Here is a 17,201-nt window from a genome sequence, read left to right on the forward strand (position 1 = left end):
GAAAATGAAAATTCTGTCAACATTTACTCACCCTCATGTTCTTCCAAAACTGTTTCTCTCTTCCACAAAAAGAAATGTTAAGCAGAATGTTAGCCTCAGTCACCATTCACTTTCATTCAATGGAAAAAAGATGCTATGAAGTGAACATTTTGCCTAACATCTGGTGAGCAAATGATCACAGAATTTTCATTTTAGGTAAACTATCCTTTCAAGACATAAAAATCCTTTGTCAAAGCACCTGCAGGTAAATAAGTAGTATTTGATTACATCACTAGATGTAGCTGATTGACACTCTTTTATGGCTGCTGCTGCTATACACTGTCCTGGTGTCAGATCTCCTGTGAGATTAAAAGACGGACAGCTGTGCGGGCCGATGCCAACTCTTCCTCTTCCTCTTTCTTCTCTCAAATCCATTACACACCACTGGTGTATCTAGACGATGTGCATCTTATCTACTTAAGTGTGATTACTGTGAACATGTATATGCAAAAATAGGGTGCAATTATTAAATATGTGGATATCATATTGGTAATAATCCTCCAAAACAACAACACAAAAATGAGCAAGTACTACCAATACATTTTATGAAATATGTAATGTTTTGTACTCTTGGTTGGTTTGTCTCACTTCAAAACTTCCATCCTTCCAACTTCCAAAAGATCCTCTTAGTTTTCTTGCAATTGTGTAAATAAACAAGTTATAATTAATAAAGTGCCTAATTAAGTGCTTGACAAAAGCATATTTCTGAAAGTCTGGTATACCCTTTTATAGAAATATGTCCTTAAAATTAAAACACAGGCATATTCATTTTTAAATGTTACAGAGCTCAAAAGTTACTGCATTACAGGAATGACCCTTTACAGAATTTTTAGTGCATTCCTACAATGGCATCGGTAACTGAAAACCTTTGTGTGATGCTCCACCCACTAAGTCCAAGACAATTGCCATATCAGCATTACATAAACAAAACTGAGAACACTTACAGTACACCAGTGTGCACTTTAACAATATTAGCACATTAAGCATCATAAAATACATCATAAACTCTGCTGTCTGTATTCTTATTCTATGATTGTCATTATTGTTAGCTTGACCTTAGCAATAAATTTTATATGAATAGTGTGGTCTTAAAATGATCCAACTTCTAGTGAGTTTCTTAAAATTAACTATAACTATACAACATGAGGACAGGAAAGGTTGGATAGGTAGGTTGTAAGAAAACACATTCTATTGTTAACAAGTAGCATATTGCTGTAATCTGTGTTGATGCACATGTGACATTTCCACATTTGACCAACATGGACCAGCTAGAAACCAGCTAGCTACCATGTTCTAAAACATAGTTACCATCTTAAGATAGTTTTAGCTGGATTTTCCAGCAGGGTTCAGCAGATGAATGTCAGATTACAGTATTGCTGCCCTTCTTGAAGTGCATCTAGCCAATATTGTTTATAAAGATCAAATAAGCTTTAACAATGACTAAAGATATTAATCACAGTTATGAGTAGTAGTAGTCTTTCATAGGAATCTTTATGTGAGCAAACCATCTATAACATGTTACCAACCTAAACAACATAGCCATGTAAAGCAGTATTGTATCATATGATCTGATTGGACAAGAGACGCTCCAAGAATGATGATGTCTCAGAACAGCAGCGGTTGGATGCTTTACTGTTTGTATCACCCATATTTGAAAGTGAAAGAGTAGCCCAGATGTGTAAAAGAGCAGCCAATTTGGGGGATTTTCATTTATTAACTGTGACATTAAAGATTTTAGCCAGCAAGTAGTGACAAAAGACCATTTTTATGTGTTATGAGCCAGCTGAGTTGAGTCAGCGCTGTCAGTCAGTGAGTAGTTTCTTTGAAGTCTTCGGCATTGTCTCTCACTCCATGATCACTCGTATTACTACTATACTACTACAGCTGGGAAATACAGTTAAACTAACTGCTTCAGCATTAAGGCTTATGACAGCTGAGAGACAGATGAAGTAACATACTCAAGGTTATGACAAATAAACACACACACACACACACACACACACAAAATGTCGATGTTGAGGTCTTTATCTCCAAACAAAGAAATGTGTAAAACCAGCTGTTTTGAGACTTGTTTTGAGAAATGTTGAAACAGACTTTAAGGGGAAGATAGGCCCACTGCTAAATATAGGTGAAATTGTTGTTTGTTTCCCATAAACTGACAGTTTTTTTGCAGTAGACTAGGGGCATAACTAACTACAGGCAGTGCAGGGTGTACAGCTACACTAGGGCCCGGAGTTAGAGGGGGTTTTAAGTGAAAGTTTCAAAAGGCCGCGGGCCTGACGGACACTGAAAACGTCAAAGGGGACCCACCCCCATACTCGGAAGGCGAAAATGACCGAGGACATGGAAAAGGCGAAACCAACTGAGGGAAACCCACCCCAGCGAAGGTGAAAACGACCGAGGGGGAAGCCTCCACCCTACCTCACCCCCAGAAGTGAGGTGTGGGGGCTAATAACTGGTCTATCAAGTTATGTATATTATATCTGTGTTTCTGGAGGACCCCAGCACTGCATATTTTTGTTTGTCTCTCTTATCTGACACGCTTGATTCTACTCATTAGCTCATTAGTAGAGACTTCAAAACCTAAAATGAGGGTGTCTGATTGGGAAACCTCCAAAAATGCTGGGATCCTCCAGGGCCAGGATTTAGAAACACTGTATTGTATTATACAATACTGTTTATTGAGTGCATTGCCTCAAGCGTTCTCATTTCCTTACATCTGCATACCCCAAACAAAACCCCCAAACCTGTGTATTTAGTTGCAGTTAATGAATGCTAGCGAACACTAGTGAAACCAAAATGTTGCCATTCTTGATCGAGCAAGGTTCATGCTTAGTGATGAACAAAAGAGTTATCTTTTTTTTCTTCTATTACGCTTATTCAGATTACAGGAATGTAGTTTTTCAGGGTTTTTTGTGTATTCAAGAGGTTGGGTTGATTGAAAGATCTAATAATACAGGCAGATTATAGAGATTTGGTATCAGACAAAAACACACAATCTGACAGCCATTATTATCATAAGTAATTTTCAAAACAAAAGTCTGGCTATGTGTATAATTATAAACAATATGTCATTAAAACAAATTTATTAATAATAAAATAATTTGCTGACAGCTGTTTGAGGATGTGCTCTTGCTTGTTAATATTTTTCTAAACATTTATATATATATAAAATGTATATATATATATATATATATATATATATATATATATATATATATATATATATATATATATATATATATATATATATGTATATGTGTGTGTGTGTGTGTGTGTGTGTGTGTGTGTGTGTCTGTGTATAATTTCTTTAAACATTAGTTCTCAGACTCAGTACTAGGTGAATAAAAACAGACTTAAAGGGATAGTTCACCCAAAAATGAAAATTCTCCAATTATTTACTCACCCTCATGATGTCCCAGGTGTGTATGACTTTCTTTCTTCACCAGAACACATTTGAAGAAAAACAGAAAAATATCTCAGCTCATTAGGTCCTAAAAATAGAATGGAGATTTCTCCTTTGAAGCACCAAACGTCATCGATACGACTCCAGCATTTAAATTAATGTCTTCTAAAGTGATACGATTGCTTTTGGTGTGAAAATAAAAAAATATTTAAGTCCTTTTCTTTATTATTTTAAATCATGCTTTCCTTCTGCAGCGGTGCGCGTGTGTGACGTACTCACATTGGCATTTGAACTGACACACGCGTGTCACAGCCGAAAGAGCAGTGCTGTTTACAAGTGAAGGAGGAACGTTTTACAGTTGCTTGGTTGGTTTTGGTTTAGATCTGTATCTTGGTTTAGATCTGTTTCTTTTCTCACAATGGTGTGTTTGTGTGCTTATCCTGGATGTCTCAACCGAGTGGAGAACGTGAGATTACATCAGTATCATGGCAACGCGAATACATCACACGAGAGACCGTTTAGACTTCACCCTCTCATGAAGCTTAACCTCAGGTTGGGTTATAGTTAAAAAGTGCTTAAATATTGTCCTTTTTTGCACCAAAAGTGTTCGTGTCGCTTTAGAAGACATTCATTTAACCACTGGAATCATATCGATGACGTTTATGCTGACTGTCTGTGATTTTTGAAGCTTCAAAAGAGAAATCTCCATTCACTTGCATTTTAAGGACCTACTGAGCTAAAATATTTTTCTATTTTTCTTCAAATGTGTTCTGGTGAAGGAAGAAAGTCATGCACACCTGGGACATCGTGAGGGTGAGTAAATAATAAGAGAATTTTCATTTTTGGGTGAATTTGCATTTTAGAGGCTGAATTAAGTTATTATCTTGAATTATGCTAATTCAATTGATGACAGCTTTTCCCATGGCAATGTCCAACTTTATAAAGGGTTACAAATCCATCAGATGGTTTGGAAAAAATAAAAAATAAAAAATAAAAAAAACAATTCTGTATACTCATTTATAAGAATACTTTCAAACTAAGTGCATTAATTTGAATGACATGAAAGTTTATACACAATATGGACAGTGGGCGGTATCTTCCTGAGAACAAAACTAGCTTGACCAGTGACTTTTGTTGTACACCTACTTGTGTCTTTGTGTGTGCATGTCTTAACAGTTCATCTCCATCATTTTGTCTCTTTTAGTGTGACTGAACACAAGACTGCCTGTCCTCTCCAGTCTCACACTAAGGTAAGAGCAGTTGTTCAGATTATTGAATTTGATTTGCTTATGGTTGACAAGTATTCTTTTACTGAAATAAAACGAGCAAAAGAGAAAAAAAATGACAGTGTTAAAAGAAGGCAAAGATTCAGATAAGCTTAAACATATTTCAACTTGTTGGAAACTAGTTTTATATTTTATGTAGTCTTTAAAAATTAAGTTTAAGATAAGATTGATTAGTCAGATTTTCTTTTGTATGAGCAAATTCAAAGTTTGATTTGTGGGCAGTCAACTGCTTTCAATAACAAGGTAAAAAAAATAAATAATAATAATTATGGATATGACTTGCTATGTCATATTTACCTGTTTATCATTCTGTGGGTATCTGCATGTGTGTGTGTGTGTGCATATCTCTTGAAGTATATCAACAGGATGGCCTTTCAACAGCAGCCCATGCCCTTTGTCATGAAACACACCTCCAACCAATGGAGTTCTGGAATCTGTGACTGCTGTGATGATATGAAAAGCTGTGAGTCTCTCTCTGCTTTGTGTATTTTGGTGTGTCTGTGAGGGTGTATGAAACTATTTGGAGATTGTAACTTTGTGACTATGCATCAGTATTGTTTAAGACTGCAACATCATTATAGCAAGGTTTATTTTACATAATTGACATGTGTGTATAAAGGCTACAGACCAGTGCCAAAATTCTGTCAGTGCACTTCATTGCTAAATGATTATAAACAGGGCCTGTGATGGGAAGATATTTGAATACTGCTTGCAACAAAGAATTTCAGACACTTTCACACCACCATGTTTCGTTGGTAGCACTTTGTAATATGATTCAATTCGTTAACATTATTAATGCATTAGGTATCATGAACAAACAGTAACAAAATATTTGTATAACATTTATTCATTTTTAATGTTAGTGAATAAAATACAATTGTTCATTGTTAGCTCATGTTAGATCATAGTGCATTAACTAATGTAAACAAATACAACTTTTGATTTTAAAATGTATTAGTATGTGTTGAAATTAACATTAACCACGATTAATAAATGCTGGAAAAGTATTGTTCATTGTTAGTTCATGTTAACTAATGTATTCTAAAGTGTTAATGCTTCATTTGTATTATTAACAGTAGTTTTATTATCTATAGGTTGCTTTTCATTCTGGTGCTTTCCCTGTTTTGCTTGTGTGACGGCTCGGAATTATGGCGAGTGTTTGTGTTTGCCTCTGCTCAATGGATTTGGTTTCATCCCCCCAATAACATTGTCCATGAGGGTATCAGCTCGCAGTCGTTATGGAATCCAGGTTTGAACAAGTCTTTGTGTTTTTAAAGGGTGTTCTCTCTAAGGAGTACCATATAAGAGGGCTACATTTTAGTTGGCTGGTACATGGAACATCTCCATGATAAATTATATATTTACTCTTGCATACAAAGGCAAAATGCAGTAATTATGCCAATGCCGAAACTGAGAAAAATGACTTCAAAGTTACTCTGCAGGATTTTTGGGCTGCCTCCTGAAATTTTTCACACTCAAATTTAAACGCCCCCTGTTCACACATACAGTGGACTAATTTCATAAAAATTGTGTAATTAACTCCCTATGGTTTAAAAAATGATTGTAATAATTTATAAATAACATCGTATATGTTTACAATTTTATGACAAACATAAAAAAAAAAATAAAAAAAACATTCTAAAGTTCTGTGTCGTCTATTTTCAAGCAAAAAGTCTGATTTTATTTCAATGGATGACAGCAAGTACTAGAAAAAAGAATTTGTTCCTCTATCACCTTCCATCCCATTATACTGATCTGAAATGTAGGTGGTGCTCTAACGTGTTTTAGCCCTCACCCATAGACAACATGTCTTTTTTTGAAGTGCTGAGAGCTTCTACAATGTTTTGTTAAATATCTTGGCTTCTGAGATGTCTATAAGTCCAGGTGTCTAGGTGTCATTGGAAAGCAGAGAATCCCAGCTTTACAACAATGTGTGACATTTCATCCTCTATAGATGGGAACCTAGTTTGCTGATGATTTGTTTCTTATACTTTTTCTACCAGACTTCATATTTTCTTCTAAAAAATGTTGACACAACATTGGATTATTCACCCAAGCAAGCCAAAAAACAAGTAAACAAGTAATTTCTTTCATTTTAAATCTAACAACCCAAGGTAAGATTTTATATCATGTTTGAGGCTATTTCGGGCTTACAGATCAGTGGACAGCACAGAAAAGAGATTGATACATTTTATGCCTTACCAAAATAAAATTTCTCTTTGTGATATTTAAAAAAACAATTTTTGTGTGGATTTTTCCCCTTTTTCTCCCAATTTGGAATGCCCACTGTGTGGTTGCATAGTGATTTGCCTCAGTCTAGGTGGCAGAGGATGAATCCCAGCTGCCTCTGTGTCTGAGATTGTCAACCTGTGCATCTTATCATGTGGCTTGTTGAGCACATTGCCACAGAGACATAGCATGTGTGGAGGCTTCACACCATCCACTGTGGCAGCCATGCTCAACTCACCACATGCCCCACCATGAACAAACCACATTATAGCGAACATGAGGAGGTTACCCCATGTGACTCTACCCTCCCTAGCAACTGGGCCAATTTGGTTGCTTAGGAGACCTGGCTGGAGTCACCACCCTGGGATTTGAACTAGCGAACTAGTGAACTAGTGAACTCCACGGGTGGTAGCCAGTGTCTTTACCACTGAGCTACCCAGGCCCCCCTCTTTGTGATATTTTTGAAAATAATTCAAACTGTGGCATTATGACAACAAAATAAACTGTACAGTCACCTTCCAGTGAATAAGAGCTTTCATTTGTCTATTTAAGTGCTATGTGAAGGACTATCATATTCATTTTAAAAATTTTACAACGTAACCTCTAGGTGGGGCCAATTTGCAACACAAATGTTTTCAGGCCTTATTTTGTTATTTTATGTAACTAAACGCAAAAGTGATGGGGTTCCCTGAAAAGTTCAGATTCTATGCCTACCTTCTGCATCCAGGAACTTCAGTGTTTTAAGTGATAAAACGGCTTGTCATTTAGCGCCTCCCCACAGAGTTTAAGATGTTGGATTTTGTGTGGATAGTCTCTATATATTTCTTATTATTTCATATATGGAAATCATTAAATGTTGATGGTTTCAATGGAAAGATGGGCATCTATGGTGAAGGCTGGCACTTTGAATCTCCACATTAATGAGCTTCCAAATGTCACAGTTTTGGTCTGTGCACCACAAGTTTTTTTTTTTTTTTTTTTTGTCCTTGCAGCTGCCATAAATACAGTATTTTTTTGGTTAAACTGCCAAGTGGATCATTGCATCATTGCTTCACTTTCTCACAAGTGATCAACTTTCAAAGAACAAGGTGATATTATATTTGTAGATAAAACTTTCTCTCACTCTCTCTCTCTCTTTCTAGGGTACTATCTGTAATGACTGCATTTATTCCTTCTTCTGTGGTCCCTGTGTCTGGTGTCAGATGTCTCGAGAAATGGACACCCGTGAACAAACTGTCACACTTGCCAGAAATCAAGCAAAATAAAGTTCAAGATGAACAACTTCCACATTATTTTGTTTCAGTCACAAAGTACTACACCTTAAATGATTGTCATTCTTAGATCTAAACCTATTGTATGTATGTGTGCCTTTTAACAAAAACAGTTTGATGGACATCTGGTGTGTTTACACTAGTTTAAAAATTATTTCTGTGTAAAACTTTCTACCATTCGCCATAAAATATGCATTAACATTATTTACACGAGAGTATCAGTATGTTGCCCTGTGCTTATTGGGTTTTTTAGCCTTAAACTTTGTACAGCTGCTTTTTGAAAACTACAGAGTAAAAGAGCTATATAAATCATAATGTTGTGCTTACTTGAGCAATAACATGGGAGGATGGCAACAATTTACAAGTGCTTGGTTTTGCAGAGGGTATAGCACTTAATCAGGTTTGCCAACTTTGGCTTCCTAGTTGGAGTGAGATTTTGATGACATGAGCTGATTTAACAACACATGCATTATTTGTATTTGCAGGCCTACCATCTTAAAAGCGTTTGTTCACCCAAAAAAGAATTGTTTACTCATCCCTGTGTTGTTATAATCCCATATGACTTATTTTTCTTAACACAAAGGGAGAAATTGTGAAAAAACGTTGTGCTCAATGATATTATACAATGGCAGTTTATGGTGATCACATATTCAAGCTTCAAAAGTATGCAAAATTATAATTCAGAAATCTAATAAATTATTCCATGAGACTCATGACTGTAATGAAAGCATACAATAAGGTTCGGTGAGAAACAAACCAAAATCTAATGTATATTATAGAGAAAGTTGTTTTGTCTCAGCTTTCTTCATTTTTAGTAGAGAATGATATTTTGGACAGATTCCAGTCGGGATTTAGAGCTCATCACAGCACAGAGTCTGCTCTTTTGAAAGTTTTAATGATAGCTTATTAGCCGTCGACTCCGGTCTCTCTGCTATTTTAATTATGTTAGACCTTAGTGCTGCCTTTGACACTACTGACCATGCTTTCCTTTTGGATCGGTTGAAGTGTGAGGTTGGCATTCAAGGGACTGCGCTAAAATGGTTTAAGTCTTATTTAGCAGATAAAACATTTTCTGTTAAAATTGGAAATTCAGCATCATTTTCAGCTCCTTTAAAATATGGTCTTCCTCAAGGCTCTGTACTGGGCCCCATATTATTCTCACCATTATATGTGCGCCCTGTAGGATCTATCTGCCGCCAACATGGAATTTCTCATCATTTGTACACCGACGACACACAACTTTACTTCCCACTAAAAATGGGAGACAGTCAGTCGCTAACGTCGCTCATGAATTGTTTGAAGGATGTTAAGTGTTGGCTATCTAATAACTTCTTCGGTTAAACGACAATAAATCAGAAGTTATTTTTGGCCCATCTAAATCTAAAGAAGCGTTAGCCTATACACTTGCACCACTAGCGATTAGTGTAAAGGACAATGTGATCAATCTTAGTGTAATACTAGATTCAGCTCTTACTTTAAATAAGCAGATCAATTCTATAGTTAAAAGCAGCTACTATCATCTTAGAGTTATTTCTAAACTAAAGACTTTTCTTGGATTTAAAGATCTGGAGGTAATAATTCATGCTTTTATTTCATCCCACCTCGACTACTGTAATTCCCTCTACTTGGGAATTGGTCATAAGCAGTTATCCCGTCTACAACTTGTGCAGAATACGGCAACCAGGTTATTGACTGGCACTAGGAAAAGAGAACATATTACTCCCATCTTGTCTTCCCTTCACTGGTTGCCAGTTAAGTACAGAGTCGACTTTTAAATTGTATTGTTTGTTTTTAAGCACTACATGGCCAATCTCCACAGTACATCAATGCCCTTCTTAGGCCCTAAAATTCCTCTAGGCTATTGAGATCATGCAACCAAATGCTGGTAGCAGTTCCAAGATCTATACAGAAATCTAAAGGAGCCTTTTCTGTGGTTGTAGCGAAGATGCCGGGGCAGTTGTGTTAAGATCCATGTGCAGTTTAATAAACATATGAACAGTACAATAAAGTAGCAAATAAAAGGATAAATGACAAAACAGGCAAGGGTCCGGTACACAGGAGACAGTCCAAGAAACCAAGTAAATCCGAGAGACAGAGGGGTAATCCAATAAACAGGCAAAAGGTCCAAAAACTCGCAAGCAGGCCGGGAAATATGGCAAGCAGGCAGGGAAATATGATAAGCAGGCAGAAGTCAAAAAACACAGGAAGAACAGGAATGGTATTAACACTCAGAATAGGCAGAACAAGACTTTTAAACAGAGAATTTAAATAGTCTGGGATAATATGAAACAGGTGAGTGAGTAATCAGTCTGAGCGGGGGATTATGGGAAATGTAGTTCGTGAAGGGAAAGCTAGAATTCCAGAGATGGAGACCTCTGGCGGCGTTCTGGAGAGGTAGCAGACGCTGCAGGTGTAACAGTGGTTGCCCCCAAGTTATGGAATGATCTCCCTATTCACATCTGGTTCTCCCCTTCAACTTAGATTTTTAAATCAAAGTTGAAGTTTTATCTTTTTGAATTAGCTTTTAAGTCTGAGTAATTAATTCATTTTTAAGTGAGTGAAGAAATTCTGTGTTGTAATCAAGTCTGTTGTAAAGGTATGTCTCTGATGTTCTGTTGTTTTCTTCCTTTTTATTGTTTGTTCAACAAATGTTGTGAAGCACTTTGGATAACGTAAACATTTATAAAGTGCTATATAAATAAAGGTAAGTTGAGAAGTTGAGAATTTAGTGAAACTGTTGACCAACCATTGCTCTCCTCCATGCGTTCATGAGACTGCACAAGAGCAAGTCCAAGCAGCCCACTGGCGAAATGTGACATTCAAGCAACGACTCGTTTTGTTTTTCTTAAAAACAGGTCCACCACAGCGATAGTGACAACCCAAAAGTGTTTGTTGGGGCAGTGTGAATTGGCCTTTAGACTTCTGATACTTTTGTGTCCTTTTGAAGCTTGAAGATGTGGTCACCATAAACTGCCATTGTATGACATCACTGAGCAAAATTTGTTTTTCACAATTTATCCCTTTGTGCAATTTTTCACATCATCAGGTAGATATAATTTTCATTGACTAAAATTACATGTCATTTCCGTCAGAGTAAAACTGACTTAAAATTAATGAATATGGAGATCCAGACTTTAAAGCTCTCCTTTCATTGTACTTGCCCTAGTAAAAGTTTATCATAGTTCTTCCATGGTTTAACAGTGGCATTTAAGGCCATCCTCATTAATATGCTAGGTCAGCTAGTCTAAAAAATAAACTAGTATTTGTTATAAGAACATAGTCTGCACAGTTAAACGCAGTTGTAGTTAAACACTACACAGTTTACAGTTGTGAAAAGTCTTTTATTGCTCCTTATAGATTTCATATAAAACTATACAATTTCTGTTACAATACCAGCTATTGTTACTACAGTGAAAACATGATGTGTTTTAGTAATTGTGATGTGTAGTTTGAAAAGCCTTGTAATTGATGTTGATGGCACATTGTTGTATCCTTTTTAATGAAAAAGTCACTTAGAGATAAAACAAATAGACAAGCTAAAACATGGAGAAAAAAACTGTCATATGAAGCACAATGCAACAAGGTGTAAAAGCCAGAAGGAGTACCAAAAAATGACTGTAACTGATTTAAATATATGACACGAGCAAGATCGTTGTCGTATTCAGTATCAGCACAGCAGTGATTCGGCCAAGACACGAGGCTGCAAGAATAGCCTACAGCAGCAATCATGCTCATGTGGATTATGCAATATGTTTTAAATTGTTATTTATAATTGTGAAAATTGAATGTATTGTTATTTGTTATATTTCTTGAATTGATGTTTAAGAGTTTCTTGGGCATTTGTGGTCTGTATAGATGTAAATTGTGATTCTGTTGTGATGTGTAACGAGATTGTTCTCTTTTCATGATCTGGCTGTTGTCACAGTTTTAAATGTGTGTTAAAAAACATGACATGCTTGTTAGCCAATCAGAAACATCTATTGTGATTTAATTGCTTCCACTTGTTGGTAATTGGTGACACTATTTTTGTTTGTTCTCCTTTGTGATGAAAATGTACCTTGAAAAGTTGTGCATTATTTTGAGTTGTGCAGTTATATTTTAGAATACTACCATACTATTACTATTTCTGAAGCATATATGTGCAGTATGTGAATTTTCTGTATGTATAGAATACCTGGATGACTAACTACATTTGTCAATATGTGCAGGATATAACAAGAGCACACTGTGTGTGTTATTGTACAATGCAAAATGTCTGATATGAACATTGATTGTTAGGCAGGTTTACACATTTTTAGGCATTTTTCACAAAATTGGATTAAAATTGACCATTTTTATTTCTGAGATGATAAATTCATGCCACTAGTGTAATTAAGCATGCATTTAATGAGGTCATGTGACAACAATATAAGTAGCATACTACTGTCTGAAGCATCTATTGTTGTATAAGCAGTAATGGAGTTTGAGAACATTCCCAGTTTCTTGCCAAGGTGAACACACTGGCCTCTAGTGGTCAAGCTAAGAGCAGGCACATGGAGTCCATATTTTGCTATGTTACAATTACAATGTCCAAACAAAAAAGTTGCTGTTGCCTGATCAAACTTTGATCTGACAGCACGCATTGGCCTACCTTTGCATATATCCTCCAGTAAGTGATTTACCCTTGATTTGGAAATCCTGTAACTCAAGTTGACCTTTGCTCTGATTTCTGACCAGCCATGGCCCAGGATTTATACTTTTATATAAATCCTTTTATATAAAAGAGTATAGGGGTCTATACTCTTAATTCTCACTTTTATCACTGTTGAAACATTTGTTTCTATCAAAACAAAACAGAGTAAACAGAGTGCAGAACAGATTTTTACTGTGGTCTGACAAAACATTAAATTATATTAAAAGGAACAGTTCACCCAAAAATGTAAATTATTTACTCAACCTCATATCATTCCAAACCCATATGACTTTATTTCTTCTGTGGAACACAAAAGGACGTATTTTAAAAGATGTTCCGTTTGCTGAGTTTAATAAAAAATCAGTCTATAGTGACTCACTTCAAAGCTTAAAAAAGCTCCCAATAGAGTCATAAAAGTAGTCCATGCGATTCATCATATTTAAAGACATTTGAACGCATGCAATCACTTTGTATGATGAACAGACTGAAATCAGCTCCTGTAAAGAAAACACAAATCAAATATTGTGACCTGTCAGAAACTTATATGGGTTTGGAACAACATAAGGGTGAGAAAATAATGACATAATTTGTATATATTTGGTGAAATATGTATTCCATGTTGATTTGTGTCTCCTTTAGCTCCCTGGGAATCTGAACACTCAACTGAAGATGCTGCTGGCAGAGCTCTGGCACATGTAGTTCCTAGAGTAAGTGATCCAGTGAATGTGCCGATATCTCATACAAGCCATGTCTTAATGACTCCACTGATGTCATCACAGTGCCGACAGGCAGTTTGTCAAAGCTCAATCTGATAAGACATTTTCACATCATGTGTGTGAAAAAAAAAAAAAAAAAAAACATGCATTTTTTATAGAAAAATCCATTTCTGATTAGCATCTGCACAAGACAGCTAAACATTAGCGCTGCGGTTGATCAGGCCTTCAGGAAAAGTTGCGACGCGTGATCCCTAGTGCACCCTATGACCCGTGCAGGGGCAAAAAAGAGATTTGCGAAGCTCCTGGCGAGCATCATTGCAAAGAAAGATGTAAAGAAGAGGGTCTAGAAGGGTGTTGAGGCTGGTGAGACCATAGCAGATCCGATAGTAAAGGTAGAGGGAAAGTTCCACAGAACACTGGTCTTTTTCACTTTCTGTGAGAAGAAGCTTGACAAATCTGTAGCCGCCCACGAGATGATAGGGACCAAAAATGACAATGAAGTTGACCGTTATGACGATCAGGGTTGCCACAATTCTGCGGCATTCATGATCAGAGACAGATGGGGAGTTTCGTAGAGTACTCCCGATTCGGGCTGAGGTGTACCTGAATGAGTAAGGAAAAAGGTCAAAAGGTGAAAGATCTTGTTGTTGTTGTTGTTTTTTAAATAGTTACATTCCTTTAAAGAGACAGACGTTTTATCTGTGCTTGTCATCTTTGCAATGGCATTTTGTTGGTATGTAAATTCATTCTTGGGCCTCTGTGCTGAAACAACATGTTTCTATTGTGTCAATAAATACGGGTTGTTAGAAAGTATGCATGGATAAAAGACAAACTAGGGTTGTCACGATACCTTAATAATGTCTTACAGTATGATACCCACTACAGTATCACGGTAACACTCATGCCTTTTGAATAAGAGGCTTAATGCCATAGCTATTCTGTTATTGTATTAATTCTTACAGTTTCATACTATTGTTACTATTGCATTTAATATTAGAATGTTATTATACAAAAATAATGTAGTTCTGAATCTCTAGGTGCATCCCAAACCACACAATTCTGCACCGTTCTACGCCATTCGAGTTGTATGTTAACAGTGAAAAAGCAGCAAAAAGAAGTGTACTTTAAGTACCCCGATGCTGCACTTCTTCAACCGTCAAAATGGGGTGTGGAATGTTGGACACTTCATGCACTCAGCGCACATGGCTTGCTGTACATACTGTAGCGGAAGGGGTGGAGTTACCTGGCTGCACTGCTGGTCTGACAAAACAGCGGTAAATAATGGAGAATGTAGCGGCTAGCGAAACTTCAGTGGATACAGCACCTTACAAATGTGAGTTGAATGCTTCACCATCAACACAAGCTATGTGATTAGGTACGTTATTTAAGAACAAGGTTAGCTAACGTGCTAAAGCTAGCGGCAACACATCACGTGCGCTTGAGACGTCACTTCCTTCAGCTGTAAACGGTGAATGCTTCCGTGTAGTAAAAAAAAACAAAACAAAAAATAAACATTTGGGACAATATTACACTTTAAAAATTCATACACTACATGGCTGAGTACAGAGTATATTTTGTAAGTGCAGAGTGTATAGTGTGTCATTTGGGACACAGCTTCTGCCTTAATTTGTTCACTTTCATGCAGTATTGCAAATCAGTCCAATTAAACACTTTCACAGACTGAATAAAGATGATACGGTCTTATATTCCATCTGAGCTATTTTTTAATTGTCTATCTATGTACGCATGCATCATATGGATGTTTTTGGTGTTGAATCTTGGATGGGCCAATCGCTATCGCCCAAAACAGTCGCATATACAACTTACAACTAGAAACTACCCAGTTAAAAAATTAGTCTCAAGTTTAGACAAATACAACTACTATTTGTGAATATTAAACTACTACCATTCATACAACAGTTTTTACAATATTACTGTAAATATGCCACCCCTTGGGTACAAATTGCCACTTCCCCTAAAAGGCCTCTTAATTTGTTTCTAGCTAGAAATGGCCCTGTCGAAAAGTATGTTTTGAGTTTAGCTGAATACACCTACTATCTGTGAATATTAAACTACTACCATACATACAATGGCTATTACAGTATTGCTCTAAATACAGTACTACCATTTGAAAAACACTGTGGCACCACCGATATTTTGAAGCTTGAGTATGTGGCACCAGTTTACCGGAAATATCAAGCAGGTACACTCACACACCCACCAAGACATGCATGTCCATAAATGCTTTTTACTTACCCTAGTATAGAGCAGGGAATCAGAAACCCTAAAGCGACTGTGGCAATCTTAAAATAAGCATATCTGGTGCTTATGGGATACTGCTCAAGACACAGTTCTCTCTGGGGCTCAAACACGGATGGATAGAGGCCAGTCAGACAGAAAAGGAATATCAAAGTCCAGACTACAACACCAGAGAATGCTGCTACTCGCACCTTCCGTACACCACGACTGCTTAGAGGGTACACAATTGCGAGACAGCGATCCAGAGCAATGAGACAAAGAAAGATGACGCTTGCATAGAGGTTAACGTAGAAGGCATAGCCCACTAACTGGCATGTCACAGACCCGTAAGGCCAGCGGTGGTCTCCCTGCAGGTAAAGGATCCAAAGAGGCAAGGTAAGTAGCTGGAGAAGATCTGAAAGCAGTAAGTTCAGGATATAAACAAGCTGGCAGCCACCCACACCAGAAAGGCCTAGCTGGTACAGTCCCCAAAGGGAGAGCAGGTTGGCTGGGAGTCCCAGAGAGAAGGCAAGGCTGTAGATGAAGGTCAGACCAACTCTGTCATTTGCCAAAGGGATTTGGCAGCTTTCATTGGTCAGGTCTGGGGAAAATTAAGAAAACGAACACAAACTACATAAAGGTTGTTCAAATACTTGTTTACCAATATCTGAAATATATAATGCAAAGGGATGGTAACTTACTGAAATGCATGGTTTCTATGGCCTTGACTTGTCTTTGACATTTGAATCTCTAAACCTTTTCACACCACTCACAAGTCATCTTTGTTTTTCCAATAACCTCTGACACTCTGAGCAGAACACAGAAATTGTACATGGCATGGCTCCAATATAAAATTAACTGTAAACTCTACACTACAATCATCTTACAACATATACCTATATTTATTAGGAAAAGAAATAGTCTCGGTGACTCACCTCAAATAGGTCTGGAGAGCATGTTCTACATTTCCAGCTTCTGTACATGTGTAAGAAGTGTATGTGTTTATGATTTAGAGTAGAACGTTTTGTGCCGTATAACAGGGGGCTTGTCTGGCTTTTTGATCATTTCCCCCAGCAGGAAGCTACTTCTACTGCTTTGGAGCAGCAACATCCTGAAGCCTTTCTCCTTCAGAACAAAAACACCCTCCTGCTTGCTGGCCATTATGTGAGGGAGAGATATGAGAGAGTCCAGGTTGTTCTTTCAGAAGGAAGGCCACTGAGAGACAAGCTGTAACACACTTTTAGTCATTTCCATGTCCCTTGTGACAACCCCCCCCCCCCATTCACCTTTTTCCTGAACACAGGAGTGTTCCATGATTCATAATCGAAGCCTGTTTCCAATTTC

At 37.0% G+C, this 17,201-nt stretch overlaps 2 protein-coding genes across 4 annotated transcripts; one reads left to right on the forward strand and one right to left on the reverse strand.

Moving 5' to 3' along the window:
• The first annotated feature begins 3,983 nt into the window (after positions 1-3,983).
• Positions 3,984-8,870, forward strand: LOC127443092 (cornifelin homolog B-like). Of its 2 annotated transcripts, XM_051701606.1 has the most exons (5): positions 3,984-4,258; positions 4,650-4,695; positions 5,086-5,194; positions 5,826-5,980; positions 8,103-8,870. In XM_051701606.1, the coding sequence occupies exons 3-5, from the start codon at positions 5,098-5,100 to the stop codon at positions 8,223-8,225; spliced, it is 375 nt and encodes a 124-aa protein (XP_051557566.1). In that variant the 5' UTR covers positions 3,984-4,258; positions 4,650-4,695; positions 5,086-5,097; the 3' UTR covers positions 8,226-8,870. The 2 variants fall into 2 exon arrangements, with proteins under 2 accessions (XP_051557566.1, XP_051557557.1); XM_051701597.1 differs by lacking the exon at positions 3,984-4,258 and having other exon boundaries at positions 4,602-4,695; positions 8,103-8,869.
• Positions 8,871-11,568: 2,698 nt separating this feature from the next.
• Positions 11,569-16,870, reverse strand: LOC127446949 (probable G-protein coupled receptor 132). 2 transcript variants are annotated; one of them, XM_051708331.1, is made up of 5 exons: positions 16,793-16,870; positions 16,559-16,665; positions 16,319-16,458; positions 15,876-16,225; positions 11,569-14,222 (listed from the first exon to the last, which is right to left on the reverse strand). In XM_051708331.1, the coding sequence occupies exons 2-5, from the start codon at positions 16,566-16,568 to the stop codon at positions 13,871-13,873; spliced, it is 852 nt and encodes a 283-aa protein (XP_051564291.1). In that variant the 5' UTR covers positions 16,569-16,665; positions 16,793-16,870; the 3' UTR covers positions 11,569-13,870. The 2 variants fall into 2 exon arrangements, with proteins under 2 accessions (XP_051564291.1, XP_051564284.1); XM_051708324.1 differs by having other exon boundaries at positions 15,876-16,458.
• Positions 16,871-17,201: the final 331 nt, after the last annotated feature.

The sequence above is a fragment of the Myxocyprinus asiaticus genome, chromosome 1 (genome assembly GCF_019703515.2).
Source record: "Myxocyprinus asiaticus isolate MX2 ecotype Aquarium Trade chromosome 1, UBuf_Myxa_2, whole genome shotgun sequence".
Taxonomy (NCBI): Eukaryota; Metazoa; Chordata; class Actinopteri; order Cypriniformes; family Catostomidae; genus Myxocyprinus; species Myxocyprinus asiaticus.